We start from the raw sequence: 22,085 nt of genomic DNA on the forward strand, positions 1-22,085 counted from the left end.
GCATCATCGGTGCAAGTGTACAGCTCGGTGCCGAAGGAAGGGTGTATTCTCCCAAAGTGTCAGTAGATAGCACCAGACACTTGGTCAACGCTGAGGAGTAGGTCAGTGCTGATGACTTGACCGGTGCCAATGATTTCGATGGTGCCGAGGGCTTACTCAGTTTTGTTGTAGGTCTGCCCAGTTAGGGTCTTTAGGCTGTTTCTTCGTATTGGTACCAGAGGTACTTGGACAGGCCCTGGAGCTGTGTCAGATGAGGTTGAGGCAACAAACCTTGCCAGGGATGGTGTTCTAGAGCAGGGGTTCCCAAACTAGGGAGCGGGACCCCTCAGGGGGTCGCGAGGTTATTACATGGGGGGATCGCGAGCTCTCAGCCTCTACCCCAAACCCTGCTTTGCATCCAGCATTTATAATGGTGTTAAATATATAAAAAAGTATTTTTAATTTATAAGGAGGGTTGCACTCAGAGGCTTTCTATTTGAAAGGGGTCACCAGTACAAACATTTGAGAATCACTGTTCTAGAGGGGTGCCTCAAAGTGTGAGGAGGGAGCACATTTCTTTTCATCCAAGCAAGAGATGACCTCACAGAGCATGAAGGCCTCTCCAGGGAAGAGTCTGATGCCAGTCGCAACAATTTCTCCATGAGGAGAAGTTTTAATCTAATGTCCCGGTCTTTTCTGGCTCTGGGTTTCAGAACAAGGCAGTGCATACACTGTGGATGGTCATCTGTTACCGGGAAGGTGGCCCCGCACGAAACGCACCTCTTAAAGCTGGAGGATCTGGGCATAAGTATGAAGGAAAAAAGGCTTCCTGGTCAGGAAGGATGGGAAGCAGGGAAAACAGAAACCTAAGCTATGAATTAACTGTAAAGGTAAAGTTAAAAAAAAATGTTTATAGATAGAAGGAAGAAAGATGAAGAGGAAAATACTAACTACACTACACTAATAGGTTTCAGAGTAGCAGCCGTGTTCGTCTGTATCTTCAAAAAGAAAAGGAGGACTTGTGGCACCTTAGAGACTAACAAATTTATTTGAACATAAGCTTCGCAAGATACAGCTCACCTCATCAGATGCATCCAGTGGAAATGTGTGTGGTGGCACCTATTGTTTCATGTGCTCTGTGTGTATAGATCTCCCCACTGTATTTTCCACTGGATGCATCCGATGAGGTGAGCTGTAGCTCGCGAAAGCTTATGCTCAAATAAATTTGTTAGTCTCTAAGGTGCCACAAGTCCTCCTTTTCTTCTTACTACACTAATAGGTGAGTCACTATCTAGTGAGATAATACGAGAAGCAGGCTCTGCAGTGGATTCTGTCCCAGAACAAAGGCGGTAGAGAAGGAACTGGGGGTGGTTGGACCACACAGTGATATATCTGCATCCTGCTCACAGCGCAAGAAGCAGGAGGGGTACATGTGCAGTCCAACAGGCACTGCTGATGAAGATCTCAGATCCCAGGCACAAGGGCACAGCCACACCTACAAGTAGAGCACCCGCAAGGACATCATTCAAAGAAGAAGTCATGGTTACTGTTACACTCCTCCTCTCTCCTGCATTCCCTCCTATTTTTTGATTACACTCACTTAGTGTGTCTTGTTATAAATTAGACTGTAAGCTTCTTGGGGCAGGCACTGTCTCTTTTGTGTTTAAACAGCAACTAACACAATGGGGCCTTAGGTCACTAGGGTAATATAAATCACAATAAACTTTCCTCACCAGAAAACCCAAGTTGAGCTGCCCAATAATTCTTGTAATACTTGCTTCTCCCTCATCTTTCACTTCCATAAAGGATTTTTATTTCCTCTATGACATTTATCTTAAAATAGATTTTGTAAATAGACTTGATCAAGTTGCAGGATCAGACCTGTGTTTGGTAAGGAAGCAATAGGATCAGAAACGATTAACGTCACATCATCAGCCCAAAGTGCCAATTGATTTGTTTGTGAACTAACTGTAAAACTTAGACTTTGATTTTTCTGCAATCTTTCATGCAAACTGTTCCCTATCCAGGAAAAAGAAAAGAGGAAAGATAAAACTAGACATCTCTGCTTAGTCCTGCTTTTAAAAATAATCTGCTTGAAGCATACCCCACCAATGTAGGGTAGGATCATAGAATCATACAATATTAGGATTGGAAGAGACCTCAGGAGGTCATCTAGTCCAATCCTCTGCACAAAGCAGGACCAACACCATCTAAATCAGTGGTTCCCAAACTAGGAGTGCCATTTGTTCAAGAAAAGCCCCTGGCAGGCCGGGCCAGTTTGTTTACCTGCCACGTCTGCAGGTTCAGCTGATCGCGGCTCCTACGGGCTGCGGTTTGCCGCTCCAGGCCAATGAGGGCTGCGGGAAGGGCGACCAGCATATCCCTCGGCCCATGCCGCTTCCCGCAGCCCCCATTGGCTGAGAACAGCGAACCGCGGCCACTGGGAGCTGCAATCGGCCAAACCTGCGGATGTAGCAGGTAACCAAACCGGCCCAGCACGCCAGGGGCCCCTAGTTTGGGAACCACTGATCTAAATCATTCCAGCCAACGGTACATCTATACTACAAGCTGGTGTGATTCCCAGCTCAATCCCTGCTCAAGGAGACATACCTGCACTAGCTCTAATCAAGCTAGTGCACTAAAAGTAGAAGTGTAGCCGCAGTGGTGCAAGAGGTTAGCTACTCTGAGTATGTATCCATCTGAGACTATAAGTATGTACTTAGGGCAGCTAGCTGCTCACACCATCAATGCTATGTACTTTTTAGTGTGCTAGCTCAATCAGAACTAGCAGGTATGTCTCCTTGATCTGGGAATTGCACCCCCATTCAAAGCATAGCCATACCTTTAATCTGGGTTTATGCTCTTCCATTTTTTGAAGACTAGACAGTTCAATACAGACTGACAGTCCTTTGTTAATTTGGTAAATCAGCCTTCCTTAAAATAATCCATAGACATGATCCTGCAAACACTTATTCACATGTTTTACGACTGTGAATAATCAGTAAATTGATTATTTAAAGTAGTGAAATAAAGCATGTACGTGTTTATTGGATCAGGATCTTCATATTTACACTACTCTTTTACAGGGCTATTGTATGATTCTTTTATATAGTTTTATTTATCAAATCCTGCATTATTTCACAGTCCATCAAGCTGAAGTTTCTCTTTACTGTCTCTTAGGAGAGGAACTGTCTTTGCGCTTCCTGCACTACTCTTAATTTTATAAACTACATTTTAATTCACTTTCTTCCCTCCCTAATAATATGCTCATTTTAACTATCTCAACTTTTGCTCTGTTCTTTCTGGTACTAAGGCATTTAAATGGCCTCAAGTAGAGATTAATTCCTTTCACATTTTAAAAAAGCCTGTCCCTTTACATATGCCTTCCAGCCTTTGCATGTCTTTTACAAACTCATCCTTTTTGGCCTCCAGCATTTCTTTCCAGCTTTCAGTGTTCAAAGGTACATTTTTTCATGTCCCCTTAATAGCACTGGTTTTAAAATATAATTTCATCTCTAGCTTGACAGATTTTAATAATTTATTTTTCATCTTCTTAGTTTAGCCAGCAGAACATTGTGTCAAGTCAAAAATAAGGGGATATCATCTGATACTGAGACTGGCTGAGGTTGAAGGACTGCATACATTGGAATGGGAAAAACGATCCCTTGCTGAGCATACTGATCATTTCTATATCTGCCATCTGATCTGTTCTTTTTATTCCAGAGCAAAAACTGTTGCAAGAGGACTACGGTTACACATTTATCACTCCAAAATCAGGAAACACAACTGGTAAGGTTACATGCAGATTTAACTCTTCACCCTTATGTGTATGCATAATAATTTTTAATTACATGATCACCTGCTATTAATCAAATAATAAAAAATAGTATCACATATCTTTTTCTACAATCATAGATGCATCTTCTAATTTTTTTCCATTATTTTATACTTAAACTAATTTTATTTTCAAAATGGTTTATATCTTTATTGATTTATACTTTCAATGTCTTAAGTTCTCTCTAACTTATATATTTTAATAATTTTTCAGCACCAATATACAATACATTTTCTTTTCAAACAGTAGCACAGCCTTTTAGGTGCAATTAAGGGAATGAGTATTTTAGGTGCAATTCAGAGGATAAGGCAGATTTTTAGAAGTCCTTAGGCACCCAAAGTTACAGATAAGCGCTGAGCAGGATTTCCAAAACCACCTAGACCAAGATCCTCAAAAGTATTTAGGCTCCTGACTTCCACTGAAATAAATTAGAGTTAGGGGTCTAAATACCTCTGAGGATCTAGGCCTAAGTCTGGCCCCTTGCGCCTAACTCCCATTGAAATCAATCTGGGCAATCAATGTAAATCCCTGTAGGTACATATCCTTACCTTTAGACACTTAAATACCTTTTAAAAACTGGCCCTATATTATTATGCTAACGTAGCTGTGTAAACATGATATGCACAGCGCAAGTATTCTTAGGTGCAATTACGAAGTTGTAGCCAGGAGCACAACAATTTCTGGATGAGTCCTTAATCAGAAATTCAAAGTGAGCCTCTAAACAAGTTTCAAGTGTCCCCTTTTCTGCACCCCATATTTTATGGCACCCTATCAAAATATTCATCCTAACACATCACCTAATAATCAGTCATTCTCCTTCCCATCAGTTTCCTGGTGTCTTTGACCCCTCCCAACTCCTGTGGTATCTCTCCCTTTCCTTCCTATTTCTCCAAAATCTCTGGCTACTTGCTACAGTCAGCCTCACCTCAGTCCCTGGAAAAATCAAGGAGCAAGTCCTCAAGGAATCAAATCTGAAGCACTTAGAGGAGAGGAAAGTGATCAGGAACAGTCAGCATGGATTCACCAAGGGCAAGTCATGCCTGATGAATCTAATTGCCTTCTATGACGAGATAACTGGCTCTGTGGATGAGGGGAAAGCAGTGGACATGTTGTTCCTTGACTTTAGCAAAGCTTTTGGCACGGTCTCCCACAGTATTCTTGCCAGCAAGTTAAAAAAGTATGGGCTGGATGAATGGACTATAAGGTGGATAGAAAGCTGGCTAGATTGTCAGGCTCAACAGGTAGTGATCAATGGCTCCATGTCTAGTTGGCAGCCGGTATCAAGTGGAGTGCCCCAAGGGTCGGTCCTGGGGCTGGTTTTGTTCAATATCTTCATTAATGATCTGGAGGATGGTGTGGATTGCACCCTCAGCAAGTTTGCAGATGACACTAAACTGGGAGGAGAGGTAGATATGCTAGGTAGGAATAGGATACAGAGGGCCATAGACAAATTAAAGGATTGGGACAAAGGAAATCTGATGAGGTTCAACAAGGACAAGTGCAGAGTCCTGCACTTAAGACGGAAGAATCCCATGCACTGCTACAGACTACAGACCAAATGGCTAGGCAGCAGTTCTGCAGAAAAGGACCTAGGGGTTACAGTGGACGAGAAGTTGGATATGAGTCAACAGTGTGCCATTGTTGGCAAGAAGGCCAATGGCATTTTGGATGTATAAGTAGGGGCATTGCCAGCAGATCGAGGGACGTGATCATTCCCCTCTATTCGACGTTGGTGAGGCCTCATCTGGAGTACTATGTCCAGTTTTGGGCCCCACACTGCAAGAAGGATGTGGAAAAATTGGAAAGCTTCCAGTGGAGGGCAACAAAAATGATGAGGAGACTGGAACACATGACTTATGAGGAGAGGCTGAGGGAACTGGGATTGTTTAGTCTGCAGAAGAGAAGAATGAGGGAAGATTTGATAGCTGCTTTCAACTACCTGAAAGGGGGTTCCAAAGAGGATGGATCTAGACTGTTCTCAGTGGTAGCAGATGACAGAACAAGGATTAATGGTCTTAAGTTGCAGTGCGGGAGGTTTAGGTTGGATATTAGGAAAAACTTTTTCACTAGGAGGGTGGTGAAACACTGGAATGCGTTACTTAGGGCGGTGGTGGAATCTCCTTCCTTAGAAGTTTTTAAGGTCAGGCTTGACAAAGCCCTGGCTGGGATGATTTAGTTGGGGATTGGTCCTGCTTTGAGCAGGGGGTTGGACTAGATGACCTCCTGAGGTCCCTTCCAACCCTGATATTCTATGATTCTATGATTCTACAATTGACACTAGGTAGTAAAAGAAGCCACTATAGCTATCCTACTATTTTTCTAGATAGCAGAGAATTGCTCTCATGCCTGGGAACTCCAGGGCCATTTCAGGAAGTGAGGGATGGACAACATACAGATATGCAGGTTCTTAGCCAACAATGCTCCTGTACTCTCAACTTGTGCTTGCCTTCTTTCTGCTTCTCCCACCCAACTTTACAAGCTAGTCAGACAGACGAAGAGCAGCCTGTGGAACCTGATTTCTCTCCTTGTACTGGAAGGTCCTGCAGAGCACTCTATGAACTCATGTACTTTCAAACACTGCTAGAGCTGGATCTACATCAATGGCTGAGGCAGTTAACTACTTAACTGTGAAATTAGTTGGCCTATATATGTCAGCAAAATTTCACTATTTCTCTCTATTTTTATACCTGCTCCACCATCTGTTGTGTAAGTATGATTTACTGTGTGCTTCAAATACAAATAACTTTCACAAAATATCTGACACACACAACACTACAAAAAACTAACATACACAGTGTCATCTGGATCTATTAAATACAAAACCCCTCTGTATTAGTAATATAAAGTGTACTTACTGTCCCGCAAGGTACAACACTGAGACATCCATATCCCTCTTAAAGCCACATATCTTTAGCTGATTTTCTATTGCCTGATAACAAAATTAATTTATCAGACTTCATCCCTGTGGGTAAAGATCTTGCAAGCAATAACAATATGGTCTAAAGCAGGGGTCTCAAACTCAATTTACCTTAGGGCCAGTGCCAGTCCTCAAATCTCCCAGCGGGCCAACAATGTCACCTCGCTCCTTTGGCCGCATGCCGCCCCGGCTGACTCTGCCCAGCGACTAGTGACGCTGCCTCCATGGCTGACTCTGCCCAGCAACTAGTGATGGTATCTCTGTCCTTCTCCCCCAGCCAATGGGAGCTGTGGGGGGGGGGGGGGCGGCACCTGAAGCAGACAGAGCCAGCAGCGAGGCTGCATGGGTTTCTATTCCGGGCGGGGAGGGGCATGTGAATCTCTCCTGCCCCCCTCCTCCACCCAACACTTTTTTAAAAGTTTACGCGGGCCGCAGTGGGGAGGTTCTCAGGCCACAGATGGCTCGCGGGCCAGGACTTTTGAGACCCCTGGTCTAAAGTAGAGAGGTGAAACTGGAAGCTTCTGTTTTAAATTGATAAAAAGACGACAACTACAATTATGGTATATACTCTTAATCCAGTTTTTCTTATCCTTGTCATATTTGGTTCTTTAAATAGGTACATTGCTACATATCTGGGGGAAAACACATCTGCACAAGTAGTGCATTCTCAAGGGCAGGATTGGGACAGAATAAAACCACCACACTAATTCTTGCTAATGACCAGCAGACCCTTGTAGATGATCAAATCTTGAAGATTAATAAAGTGCAGATCCTGCAAACACATATACAGCTTAACTATACACAATGAATATTAATGTACACAGATAAATTGTGCAGGATTGGACCCTAATTAATTAAAGATGATTTAAAAAAACACAACTACTCGATCACAAAATGTAACTTGTCCATTTATTTTGACAAACGTAGTTTTAATTGTGATTTTTCATGGTATACCATACCAGTAAATTACCATGTTATATTTTATAAAAGCAATTAAGTCTTAACAACATGAAGCATCATTATGGCTCTCGGCTTTTAAGACTTTGCTGAAACATAGGAGAGAACATGAGATTTTCTGCCAGAATTAATAGGTTTACTATGGGAGAATTAGCAAGGTTTTTACTATATACTGCAATGTATGCAATGTGTCTGAGCCCTGGTCTACAAGAGGAGTTGAGGTCGAATTTAGCAGCGTTAAATTGATTTAACCCTGCACCCGTCCACACGACGAAGCCCTTTTTTTCTACTTAAAGGGCTCTTAAAATCGATTTCCTTACTCCACCCCTGACAAGTGGATTAGCGCTTAAATCGGCCTTGCCGGGTCGAATTTGGGGTACTGTGGACACAATTCGACGGTATTGGCCTCCGGGAGCTATCCCAGAGTGCTCCATTGTGACCGCTCTGGACAGCACTCTCAACTCAGATGCACTGACCAGGTAGACAGGAAAAGAACCGCAAACTTTTTAATCTCATTTTCTGTTTGGCCAGCGTGGCAAGCTGCAGGTGACCATGCAGAGCTCATCAGCAGAGGGGACCATGATGGAGTCCCAGAATCGCAAAAGAGTTCCAGCATGGACCAAATGGGAGGTATGGGATCTGATCGCAGTATGGGGAGAGGAATCTGTGCTATCAGAACTCCGTTCCAGTTTTCGAAACGCCAAAACATTTGTCAAAATCTCCCAGGGCATGAAGGACAGAGGCCATAACAGGGACCCGAAGCAGTGCCGCGTGAAACTTAAGGAGCTGAAGCAAGCCTACCAGAAAACCAGAGAGGCAAACGGCCACTCCGGGTCTGAGCCCCACACATGCCGCTTCTATGAGCTGCATTCCATTTTAGGGGATTCAGCCACCACTACCCCAGCCATGTTGTTTGACTCCTTCAATGGAGATGGAGGCAACACAGAAGCAGCTTTTGGGGACGAAGAAGATGAGGAGGAGGAGGTTGTAGATAGCTCACAGCAAACAAGTGGAGAAACCAGTTTTCCCGACAGCCAGGAACTGTTTCTCACCCTGGACCTGGAGTCAGTACCCCCTGAACCCACCCAAGGCTGTCTCCCAGACCCGCCAGGCGCAGAAGGGACCTCTGGTGAGTGTACCTTTTAAAATATCATACATGGTTTAAAAGCAAGCATGTTTAATGATTAATTTGCCCTGGCATTCATGGCTCTCCTGGATATACTCCCAAAGCCTTTGCAAAAGGTTTCTGGAGAGGGCACCCTTATTCCATCCACCATGGTAGGACACTTTACCACTCCAGGCCAGTAGCATGTACTCGGGAATCATTGTAGAACAAAGCATTGCAGTGCATGTTTGCTGGCGTTCAAACAACATCCGTTCTTTATCTCTCTGTGTTATCCTCGGGAGAGTGATATCATTCATGGTCACCTGGTTGAAATAGGGTGCTTTTCTTAAGGGGACATTCACAGGTGCCCGTTCCTGCTGGACTGTTTGCCTGTGGCTGAACAGAAGTGTTCCTCGCTGTTAGCCAAGGCTAAGGGGAAGGGGGAGGGGCTAGCCACTTGTTGGGGGGCAGGCAAAATGCGATCTTGGAACGAAAACACATGTGCTATGTATGTAATGTTAACAGCAAGGTTTACCCTGAAAGAGTGTAGCCATTGTTCTATAAAATGTGTCTTTTTAAATACCACTGCCCCTTTTTTTTTTCCTCCACAGGCTGCATGTGTTTCAAAGATCACAGGATCTTCTCCTTCCCAGAGGCTAGTGAAGATTAGAAGGCAAAAAAACCGCACTCGTGATTAAATGTTCTCTGAGCTCATGCTGTCCTCCCACACTGACAGAGCACAGACGAATGTGTGGAGGCAGACAATGTCAGAGTGCAGGAAAGCACAAAATGACCGGGAGGAGAAGTGGCGGGCTGAAGAGAGTAAGTGGCAGGCTGAAGAGAGGGCTGAAGCTGAAATGTGGTGGCAGCGTGATGAGAGGAGGTAGGATTCAATGCTGAGGCTGCTGGAGGATCAAACCAATATGCTCCAGCGTATGGTTGAGCTGCAGGAAAGGCAGCTGGAGCACAGACCGCCGCAACAGCCCCTATGTAACCAACCACCCTCCTCCCCAAGTTCCATAGCCTCCTCACCCAGATGCCCAAGAACGCAGCGAGGGGGCCTCCGGCCACCCAGCCACTCCACCCCAGAGGATTGCCCAAGCAACAGAAGGCTGGCATTCAATAAGTGTTAAAGTTTTAAACTTTTAAAGTGCTGTGTGGCCTTGTCCTTCCCTCCTCCACCATCCCTTCTGGTACTTCTCTCCTCCACCACCCCTCCTGGGCTACCTTGGTAGTTATCCCCCTATTTGTGTGATAAATGAATAAAGAATGCATGAATGTGAAGCGACAATGACTTTATTGCCTCTGCAAGTGGTGATCAAAGGGAGGTGGGGAGGGTGGTTTGCTTACAGGAAAGTAGAATGAACCAAGGGGCAGGGGGTTTCATCAAGGAGAAACAAACAGAACTTTCACACCGTAGTCTGGCCAGTCATAAAACTGGTTTTCAAAGCTTCTCTGATGCGCACCGCGCCCTCCTGTGCTCTTCTAACCTCCCTGGTGTCTGGCTGCGACTAACCAGCAGCCAGGCGATTTGCCTCAACCTCCCACCCCGCCATAAACGTCTCCCCCTTGTTCTCACAGATATTGTGGAGCGCACAGCAAGCAGTAATAACAGTGGGAATATTGGTTTCGCTGAGGTCTAACCAAGTCAGTAAACTGCGCCAGCACACTTTTAAACGTCCAAATGCACATTCTACCACCATTCTGCACTTGCTCAGCCTGTAGTTGAACAGCTCCCGACTACTGTCCAGGCTGCCTGTGTATGGCTTCATGAGCCATGGCATTAAGGGGTAGGCTGGGTCCCCAAGGATAACTATAGGCCTTTCAACGTCCCCAACGGTTATTTTCTGGTCTGGGAATAAAGTCCCTTCCTGCAGCTTTTGAAACAGACCAGCGTTCCTGAAGACGCGAGCATCATGCACCTTTCCCGGCCATCCCACGTTGATGTTGGTGATATGTCCCTTGTGATCCACCAGTGCTTACAGCACTATTGAAAAGTACCCCTTGCGGTTTATGTACTCGCCGGCTTGGTGCTCCGGTGCCAAGATAGGGATATGGGTTCCATCTATGGCCCCACCACAGTTAGGGAATCTCATTGCAGCAAAGCCATCCACTATGACCTGCACATTTCCCAGAGTCACTACCCTTGATAGCAGCAGATCTTTGATTGCGTGGGCTACTTGCATCACAGCAGCCCCAACAGTAGATTTGCCCATTCCAAATTGATTCCCGACTGACCAGGAGCTGTCTGGCGTTGCAAGCTTCCACAGGGCTATTGCCACTCGCTTCTCAACTGTGAGGGCTGCTCTCATCTTGGTATTCTTGCACCGCAGGGCAGGGGAAAGCAAGTCACAAAGTTCCATGAAAGTGCCCTTACGCATGCAAAAGTTTCGCAGCCACTGGGAATCGTCCCAGACCTGCAACACTATGCGGTCCCACCAGTCTATGCTTGTTTCCCGAGCCCAGAATTGACATTCCACGGCAGGAACCTGCCCCATTAGCACCATGATGCCCACATTGCCAGGGCCCATGCTTTGAGAAAAGTCTGTGTCCATGTCCTTATCACTCATGTCACTGACGTCGCCTACTCGCCCGGTATCACTTTGCCAGGTTCTGGTGCTGCATATACTGCTGGATAATGCGTGTGGTGTTTAATGTGCTCCTAATTGCCAAAGGGCTCCATGCTTGCCGTGGTATGGCATCTGCACAGAAAAAAGGTGCAGAACGATTGTCTGCCGTTGCCCTGACGGAGGGAGGGGCGACTGACAACATGGCTTACAGGGAATTAAAATCAACAAAAGGGGTGGCTTTGCAAGAAAGTGAATGGCCCCCTCAAGGATAGAACTCAAAACCTCAAAGATAGAACTCAAAACTGGGTTTAGCAGGCCGTTGATTTCACAGAGGGAAGGAAGGAGGGAGGAGAAAATGAATACAAAACAAATCTGGTTTATTTCTTGTTTTAAGCCACTTCATCTATCTTTATACATCTTGCTGGCAGCAGACTGTGCAGTACGACTGCTAGCCATCATCAATACCTGGGTGCTCGGCAGAAGGCGGTGCAGTATGACTACTGGCCATCATCTTCTGCTATCTGCAGATTAAAAGACAGTGAACTGCCGGTAGGACTGAATCACCATGAGACGAAACAAGGAAAATGATCTGGCTGAGTCACTCCCATGTTTGCCCAGGCGCCCGGTTAAAAGAGCACCAAGGATTACGTCGATGATGGCTACCAGTCATACTGCACTGTCTGCTGCCAAAAAGCAATAAACTGCTGCTGTGTAGCAATGCAGTACCACGTCTGCCAGCACCCAGGAGACATACGGTGACGGTTAGCTGAGCGGGCTCCATGCTTGCCGTGGTATGGCGTCTGCACAGGTAACTCAAGAAAAAAGGCGCAAAACGATTGTCTGCCCTTGCTTTCACGGAGGGAGGGACGGAACGGGGGCCTGACGATATGTACCCAGAACCACCCGCGACAATGTTTTAGCCCCCTCAGGCACTGGGATTTCTACCCAGAATTCCAATGGGCGGCGGAGACTGTGGGAACTGTGGGATAGCCACCACAGTGCAATGCTCCGGAAGTCGACGGTTGCCTTGGTACTGTGGACACACTCCACTGACTACATGCACTTAGAGCATTTGTGGGGGGACACACACAATCAACTGTATAAAAATGCTTTCTACAAAACCGACTTCTATAAATTCGACCTAATTTCGTAGTGTAGACATACCCTGAGACTAGTTTGGTGCAAAACTTCTAAAAAATCTATTTATAGTATATAGTAAATTATATCTGAGATTAGTGTGGTCCAAAACATCTGAAAAGTTAAAATCTATCTATAGTATATAGTAAACATAGATGTTGACTTTACTTTAAAAATACAAAATTGCTTGGGAACATTGACATATGGCAATATGAGTATGTTACAATCTTGCTTCTCGGGGGATGAAGGATTTTGCAGTTTGTGGAGTAATTAGAGCTAGCTACAAATTTTAATGAAAAATGGAAAATGTATTGCACAAAAAATGTTTTCTGACCAGTGGTAATAATGATCAGATGGTTTAAAAATGCATATCAGTACAACTGCGGAGCACAACTGTTTGTAAGTGAAACATACACAGCACAGTTTTGACATCTGGGAGAAGGTTAGGGAAAGTTATTTCTTTTCCTTAAATCCCAGTATTTCAGCCTCCTTCCTCATTCCCTCCTTATCCTTCAGGCGTGTAGTCCTCCCTGCCTACCCTTTCCCAGCCAGCCCTCCCTGTGTTCCACAAGAACCTGATGAATCTAGATCCTGGTCCGAGTGCTGCAACAACTTTCTGCCCATTCTGCTGAGGAGGGTTCTAGCTGTGCTTGCACAGGGCCCAGATTTGCAGCTTCTCCATACCAGATATTTTCTCACTGAATCTCCCTCACTACCAAAAAGTAGTTTATAGGATAACTCATACTAAGCGCCATAATCCAACATCCATATCTAGCACAATTTTACAAGGAAGAGGCAAACATGGGAAATAGAGCAGACAGCTGATCATCCAGCACATTATCTGATCATCTAGCTGCCTGGATAATACTATTGGGATTGAATCTGGGACCGTAAAATTTGGACAATCCTGATATTCCGTGACATCTCATTACACTAGTTGTGTGTCAGTTTCTTCCTAACCCCTTGAGGATGAAATGGAGAGGTGACATGTTGCTGTTTATTTTACAGGTTTTTCTTGTAAGGATGGGATGGAGGGGAAGTTGCTGCAGGTATCAAAGCCTCTTTCCCTTTAGAGATAAAATGGCATAAGGGAAGAGTAGGCAGTCTTATTCAGCTGGGATGGCAGGGTTTGAAGATTTTCTGTACATGCTTCTCTCACTGCAATAGGGATGGGATGGAAGGTGATTTTGCTGTGTGGGTCACTGCCTCTCACCCCAGTGGGGAGAAGTTGGAAGGGGAGGTTGCTGTGTGGGGGTCACTACCTCACTCCCTGGGGAGGGTGCTGGGGGTCACTGTCTCACCCCAATAGAGAGGGCATGGGTGTTACTGTGGGGGTCAGTTTCACCCCACACGGGCACGGGATGCAGGGATTGCTGTGGGGGGTCATGGTCTCACCCCCCTGGGGGGTTGCTGTGAGGGTCACTGTCTCACTCCCATGGTAAGGGTGTGGGGGATTCCTGAGGAGGGTCCCTGTCTCACCCCCTTGGGGAGGGTGTGGGGGATTCCTGTGGGGAGTCCCTGTCTCACTCCCATGGGGAAGGTGTGGGGGATTCCTGAGGGGGGATCCCTGTCTCACCCCCCTGGGGAGGGTGTGGGGGATTCCTGTCGGGGTCACTGCCTCTCTCCTTCGGGGAGAGGATGAGGGGTCAGTGTCTCACCCCAAAGGGCAGAGGGAGTGGTTGTGTCAGCCGCTCCCCCACACCGACCGGGGAGGGAGGGAGGGAGGGGGGAGTTGCGGCGGGATTATACAAGGGCGGGGATATACCAAACGGGGTTATGCAGAGCTGGGGGCGGGGCAGTTAACGGCTTGGCTCCTGCTCCCCACTAACGGTGGAGAGGCTGGCGGCTGGGCTCAAGAGCGGGGCGCAGCCGCCCCCGGAGGGGAGGCGGGAGGGGCTCACCTGGCAGCTGGTGCCGCTGCGAGTAGCCGCCATTTTAGCTTCAAGTTCCTAAGCGACCGGGGCTCCTGGGGGCGGGGAAAGAGCAAAGAGGCTTCAAAGCCGAGGAGGACGCGGGGAGCCGGGAATTGGGAGGGGAGGGGGCCGGGCTGCTGGGGGCCGGGAGCGGACTGGGGCGGGGCGGCGGGGGCGCGCGCAGTTAAGAATCTCACTCACTGGGAACACGCGCGCGAGGGGGCTGCGAGGTGATGGTGTGGGAGTGACAGCGAAAGGGGCAGCGTAGGTTTGGGCACGGTGACAGTAGTGGGAGGATGTGTGGGGACATGATGGGGGTTTGTGACAGCGCTGGGACTAAATAATATGATAAAACTGACTGGGTGCTTAGTTGAAAGATTGGTGCTGGAACTAGGGGTGAGCCGCACCCCCTGGCTTGAAGTGGTTTCTATTATATACAGGGTTTACTGTTTCCTTCAGTGGCTCTCAGCATCCCCACCATAAAAAGGAGTACTTGTGGCACCTTCGAGACTAACAAATTGAGTAGAGCATAAGCTGTCGTGGGCTACAGTCCACTTCATCAGATGCGTATAATGGAACATATAGTAAGTATATATATATATAGACACACAGAGAAGTTCCATTTTATGCATCCAATGAAGTGGGCTGTAGCCCACGAAAGCTTATGCTCTAATCAATTTGTTAGTCTCTAAGGTGCCACAAGTATTCCTGTTCTTTTTGCAGATACAGACTAACGTGGCTGCTACTCTGAAACCTACCAGTATAAAAATGTTTCCAATACCCTTGAAGAAATAGCAAAGGTCTAACAATAGAGTGGCATCCTGAGCCTCCACAGGGGCCCATGAATTGAAGGCAGATCTAGAGGGGTTTATGTGGGAGGAAGGATTTCCAGCAGCTGAAATAGCTACTTTTAGGTAGCTTGTCTACACTGGTACTTTTCAGCGCTGCAACTTTCTCACTCAGGGGTGTGAAAAAACACATATCCCCGAGCGCTGCAAGTTTCAACGCTGTAACGTGCCAGTGTAGACAGTGCACCAGCTCTGGGAGCCGTGCCAGTGTAGACAAGCCCTCAGTTAGAGTTATGTTCCTGGATGGAGCCTGTGCCCATAACATCTGAACTCTCCTCTGAGTTCATTGTTTGAGCATTGGGGAGAAAGAAAGAAGGGTGGTATTAAAGTCAGCGTGCCTTGGTATGAGACCTCAGGGAAGAGAAAACCTGAGAGCAACAGAAAAAGCTTGATGTCATCTTTGGCTTTACTGGGTCTTACTGGTTTATGATCTTGAAAGACAGGATATTTTTGACAGCCCTGTATTTCTGTCATTATTTGAGTAGCAGCCACAGGTGTTCTTGGCAGTTGAGCAAATATCTGTGAGCTTTAAAGTACAACAAATTCATACCACTTACACCACTGATTTGCAACTTACAAATCACATTCACACCTTAATACATGTATTCTGTGTCCATTTCCTTCAACACATACTTTGCTGTGAAATAAAATGTGTTCAATTTAACACAGGTTTTAAACCAACTCAAAATATTTATGACTTCCACATGTGCGAGCAGGTGTTGCCGTGTTATGTATACTACCATTTATGCTACATAGATTGAATGGAAAATAGCATAAGGCCATTTCCAGAGACCAAATATATATACGTGGGACAATGGAAAATGTTTGATCTAGCTGCAATGAAAATCTGTCTGAAGACTTGGAATTATATTTAGAATTTCAGTTATATGGAGTTAACAGAAATAGGTGTTACAGACCATGTGCAATTAATAAAGAATAAGGATTGTGCATGCAAATACATAAATAAACTACCACTCATGGAATTAATTATGTGCACGTCCCTGCTTGTTCAGATCACTAAAAAAATTGATGGAGTGTATATGTGGTGGATGGATGGAGCTACAAATATATTACGTGAATGAAGTTGTCATAGAAAAGTTGTGTGAGTAGCTTCCATTCCAGCCAGTGGCTTTAGACAACTGAAAATCTTAAATAAGAAAAATTAAATTTCTTAAGAGTATGTAAATAATAGCAGGAAAGTCTTTAATCACTCATTTTAGCTGCTAAAATACCTATTGGGACTTGGATTGAAATGGTGCTTTACTGATGATGAGGAAATGTTTGAGAGGTAAACAGGTATATAGAAAGACAATCTATTCATTTTAGATTTCACAGAGGAACAAGCTTTAAATCAACACAACAAAGCTATTGTTTTGGAACTCTGTAAGGGGAGAAGGCAGTCAAAAATGGGAACCATGCTTTCATCTATAATGGTAAAATGAAATTTCCAGCAGTTGGATTTTTGAACACACTTTTAATGTGAAAATGCTAATCTAAAGAGAATTCCAGCCTGGAGCTTGAAGTCCTTATTCAGGCACAACTCCCACTTAGGTAAGTGGAACTTGAAAAGAGTATATTTACACTTTTAAAAACAAATCAAGTATTTTAAATAGTGAGTACATATAATCTTACCTCCTACAACCATTACCTGCCTGGCCCCTTCCCTTTGGATGTTTTTCCCTCTATTGCTGGATCCATCACTTACATTTTAAGATGTTCATGGATGTGACTTGTTATATATGTGTATTGTGGTAAGTGCTTAACACAGTTGTGGGTGCTATTAAATTATCACTTTTGTTGTATTTTGAAATGTAAGGTCAGCGCCTATATCTGTTTTTATGTTAATATACAGCTGCAACAACAAGCCAGACATTCTCCCTCTTAACAGTACCATTATCCAACAGCATTAACTTGCGCTCTGCTCCATTTTTCCAAAGAGTAGTATGAGCAGTGAAGCATGGTACCAGTGTAACGGTTGTGATGGGTGTGTGACATACCGGGCAGGGCACAATCCAGACTAATGAACAGCTGTGTCACCCCTGCCCTGTAACCTGGGGTGCACTTTACAACGTCCTGCTGATGTGGTCTTCAACCTGAACTGCTCACAAACAGCCTCCAGCATGTCGGTCACTCCCAGCTATCTCTGTGTGTGCAGCAGCCAGTCAGCCACACCTTGACTCATACCAGCCTTCGTTATGCTGCAGGGGGACCCCAATGCCCAGAAATATATGTCCGGTACTGCCCAGCCCTCTCCTAGATAGTACAAATATATTAAGTCCATTATTCCTTTAAGGGAATGCTGTGCCAGTTTATTATTTTAAATAAAAGAAAAGGAGTACTTGTGGCACCTTAGAGACTAACCAATTTATTTGAGCATAAGCTTTCGTGAGCTACAGCTCACTTCATCAGATGCATACTGTGGAAACTGCAGAAGACATTATATATACAGAGACCATGAAACAATACCTCCTCCCACCCCACTCTCCTGCTGGTAATAGCTTATCTAAAGTGATCACTCTCCTTACAATGTGTATGATAATCAAGTTGGGCCAGTTCCAGCACAAATCCAGGTTTTCTCACCCCCTGCCCCCCTTTTTCCAAAAACCACACACACAAACTCACTCTCCTGCTGGTAATAGCTCATCCAAACTGACCACTCTCCTTACAATGTGTATGATAATCAAGGTGGGCCATTTCCAGCATAAATCCAAGTTTAACCAGAACGTCTGGGGGGGAGGGTAGGAAAAAACAAGGGGAAATAGGCTACCTTGCATAATGACTTAGCCACTCCCAGTCTCTATTTAAGCCTAAATTAATAGTATCCAATTTGCAAATGAATTCCAATTCAGCATTTTCTCGCTGGCGTCTGGATTTGAAGTTTTTTTGTTGTAAGATAGCAACCTTCATGTCTGTAATTGTGTGACCAGAGAGATTGAAGTGTTCTCCGACTGGTTTATGAATGTTATAATTCTTGACATCTGATTTGTGTCCATTTATTCTTTTACGTAGAGACTGTCCAGTTTGACCAATGTACATGGCAGAGGGGCATTGCTGGCACATGATGGCATATATCACATTGGTGGATGTGCAGGTGAACGAGCCTCTGATAGTGTGGCTGATGTGATTAGGCCCTATGATGGTGTCCCCTGAATAGATATGTGGGCACTGTTGGCAACGGGCTTTGTTGCAAGGATAGGTTCCTGGGTTAGTGGTTCTGTTGTGTGGTATGTGGTTGTTGGTGAGTATTTGCTTCAGGTTGGGGGGCTGTCTGTAGGCAAGGACTGGCCTGTCTCCCAAGATTTGTGAGAGTGTTGGGTCATCCTTCAGGATAGGTTGTAGATCCTTAATAATGCATTGGAGGGGTTTTAGTTGGGGGCTGAAGGTGACGGCTAGTGGCGTTCTGTTATTTTCTTTGTTAGGCCTGTCCTGTAGTAGGTGACTTCTGGGAACTCTTCTGGCTCTATCAGTCTGTTTCTTCACTTCCGCAGGTGGGTATTGTAGTTGTAAGAATGCTTGATAGAGATCTTGTAGGTGTTTGTCTCTGTCTGAGGGGTTGGAGCAAATGCGGTTGTGTCGCAGAGCTTGGCTGTAGATGATGGATCGTGTGATGTGGTTAGGGTGAAAGCTGGAGGCATGTAGGTAGGAATAGCGGTCAGTAGGTTTCCGGTATAGGGTGGTGTTTATGTGACCATTGTTTATTAGAACTGTAGTGTCCAGGATGTGGATCTCTTGTGTGGACTGGACCAGGCTGAGGTTGATGGTGGGATGGAAATTGTTGAAATCATGGTGGAATTCCTCAAGGGCTTCTTTTCCATGGGTCCAGATGATGAAGATGTCATCAATATAGCGCAAGTAGAGTAGGGGCGCTAGGGGACGAGAGCTGAGGAATTTGCTCCAACCCCTCAGACATTGGTCAAACTGGACAGTCTCTACGTAAAAGAGTAAATGGACACAAATCAGATGTCAAGAATTATAACATTCATAAACCAGTCGGAGAACACTTCAATCTCTCTGGTCATGCAATCACAGACATGAAGGTCGCTATCTTACAACAAAAAATCTTCAAATCCAGACTCCAGCGAGAAAATGCTGAATTGGAATTCATTTGCAAATTGGATACTATTAATTTAGGCTTAAATAGAGACTGGGAGTGGCTAAGTCATTATGCAAGGTAGCCTATTTCCCCTTGTTTTTTCCTACCCCCCCTCCCAGACGTTCTGGTTAAACTTGGATTTATGCTGGAAATGGCCCACCTTGATTATCATACACATTGTAAGGAGAGTGGTCAGTTTGGATAAGCTATTACCAGCAGGAGAGTGAGTTTGTGTGTGTGGTTTTTGGAAAAAGGGGTGGGGGGTGAGAAAACCTGGATTTGTGCTGGAACTGGCCCAACTTGATTATCATACACATTGTAAAGAGAGTGGTCACTTTGGATGGGCTATTACCAGCAGGAGAGTGGGGTGGGAGGAGGTATTGTTTCATGGTCTCTGTGTATATAATGTCTTCTGCAGTTTCCACAGTATGCATCCGATGAAGTGAGCTGTAGCTCATGAAAGCTTATGCTCAAATAAATTGGTTAGTCTCTAAGGTGCCACAAGTACTCCTTTTCTTTTTGCGAATACAGACTAACACGGCTCTTACTCTGAAACCTATTATTTTAAATAGTTATTCAGACACTTCAATTTAAACACACTGGGTTAGACAAAACAGTAAAACAAGTTTATTAGTTACAAAGAATTTTTAAGTGAGTACAATTAATGAAGCATCAAAGTCAGAAATGGTTATAAGAAAAATAAAGGTAAAATGCTTAGTGGTGCCTAACAACTATGTTAGACTCAAAGCAAAGTTTTCTCACAACATGCTTTCAGCAGTGTTACAGACCAAACTCTTTAGGTTAGGAGGACCCTCCCCCAGAGTCTAATGGTTGCCTCCTTTGTCTTTTCAGGTGCAGAGAATGCTATGGGCAGGGAAAGGGAGAGTGGTGTCTTGAGATGCCTGCCCCTTCTTTTTATAGTCCCACTTTGAGAATCATTTCCAGTTGGGAGCAAGGCGACAGGCAGTCTGTGTGGAAGGAAACTCAGTGTTGTTTCTTTGCTAAGACATAGATTTTTTGTCCCTGCTCGCTTTCCTAACAAAGAATGGCCACTTAGCAGTAATGGTCCATCAGCCTTGTTTACACCTGGCTGAAGTGTCAGCTTGCCCTTTGTGTCTGAGGAACGGTTTAGCCACTCTCCCCCCAGACTTATCTGGCAAACATACTTTTAGTCATGATCTCAGCTTATGTTTATAACTTCACATATAATGCTGCTATGTGCATGTTGCCATGATATTTTTAATCAGCAAATTATGAGTTTTTAAGTGATAGCTCTTATACCATATAAAAACATTATTACAATAGTGTGTAGAGTGTGAATAGGGGTATATTCTGTCACAACAGGGGAAAGAGGCCCTCCCTATTCCTGATTTACAGTAGCAGCTCAGGCTTTTCATGTGGTAACAGCATGTGGCTCTCAGGAAAAACTTCGATCCTGCACATTTTACTGCCATAAGACTGCCAGGCCAGCCCAACAGATTCGTCATACTGTAGATATCAGGACTTGAGAGGACCACTGGGTCATCAAGACTATTCCTCTCTACAGTATTGGAAACCACACCATTTCATTTGTGGATCTGTGATACCTGACTTCCTTATCTCTTTCTCCAAGTAGCCCTCCCTGACTATCCTTTTGTAAAGGATAAAGGCTGTGACCCTTGGAATGACTCCTGACCCGCAACTGATTCTACTCTGGGTTCTGACCATTAGGTCAGACTGCCCACATTACTGGCCCTAACACACAAAGTTAGCTTAGCTATTCTCAGTCAGAAAATTGCTAGTTTAGGGTCATATAATAGACAGTTTTTTTCAGAAGACTTCTCCATTGATTTCAATGGGAATCCCATTGAAAAACTGATGGCACAAGACAATCCTTGAAATTTAAACCTCAGCAAAGTGTAATGAGAAAAGTATTATTTGCTCAATAGCTATGAAGGACATTTAAAACATGATGTTTAGTGATTGATATTTTTAATCATTGAAACACTGTCTTCTGCTAAATTGAGTCATTCCTTAAACTTGAACCTCTGTTTACCGTGAATTAAACCTAGTGCCTCATACTGCTCTCACTGAAGTCCCATTGACTTCAGTAAGTGAAGGATCAGACTTTCAGTAACCAGATTGTTTGTACTATAAAAAATAAAACCACCCCTTATTTGGACAGTCCTGATTTTTTTAAGTTGGTATTAATTTGAGTGGGCAGAGCACTGGACTGGGAATCAGGAGCCCTGGATTCTATTTCCAACTCTGCAACTGATTTGCTGTGTGACCTTAAGCATGTCATTTTATTTCCATCTCTCTGTTTCCCCACCCAACATTTGTCTGTCTTGTCTAGTTAAACTGTAAATCTCTGCCCTGAAGAGCTATCTGTTATGTTGTATTTGTACAGTACCTAGCAAAATGTCTGATCTCATTTAGGGCCTCTACAGCTAGACCCTATTGTAATACAAATAATTAATAGTGGTAATAACAGAAGTTCTCATGTAATTAATAAATAAGGAAAAGAAACCTACATGAGAAAGGCCTTTCATTAGGTACTTTTTTCTCCTATAAATGTTTTTTATACTTACATTGTTGTTGATATGCTCCCTAATCTACCTGCATATTTATATTTAAAAAGTTATATCAAGACCACCTACTTATTTCACAATGCAATTGTATTTTTTTGAAATAGGTTGAATAATTTAGAATAGAAGAACATATAGTAGTGTTCAGAAGATATATTGGGAAC

The 22,085-nt window shown here is 44.6% G+C and overlaps 1 protein-coding gene across 1 annotated transcript in view; it reads right to left on the reverse strand.

The window, feature by feature from the left end:
- LRRC72 (leucine rich repeat containing 72) overlaps window positions 1-14,434 on the reverse strand; it is a 47,641-nt gene extending 33,207 nt beyond the window's left edge. Inside the window, exons 1-2 of the mRNA XM_073329549.2 lie at window positions 14,402-14,434; window positions 6,670-6,743 (exon numbers count right to left, since the gene is read on the reverse strand). Coding sequence (XP_073185650.1) covers window positions 6,670-6,743; window positions 14,402-14,434 — 107 coding nt within the window. The remainder of the gene's footprint in view (window positions 1-6,669; window positions 6,744-14,401) is intronic.
- Window positions 14,435-22,085: the final 7,651 nt, after the last annotated feature.

This window comes from Lepidochelys kempii, chromosome 2, assembly GCF_965140285.1.
Source record: "Lepidochelys kempii isolate rLepKem1 chromosome 2, rLepKem1.hap1, whole genome shotgun sequence".
Classification (NCBI taxonomy): domain Eukaryota; kingdom Metazoa; phylum Chordata; order Testudines; family Cheloniidae; genus Lepidochelys; species Lepidochelys kempii.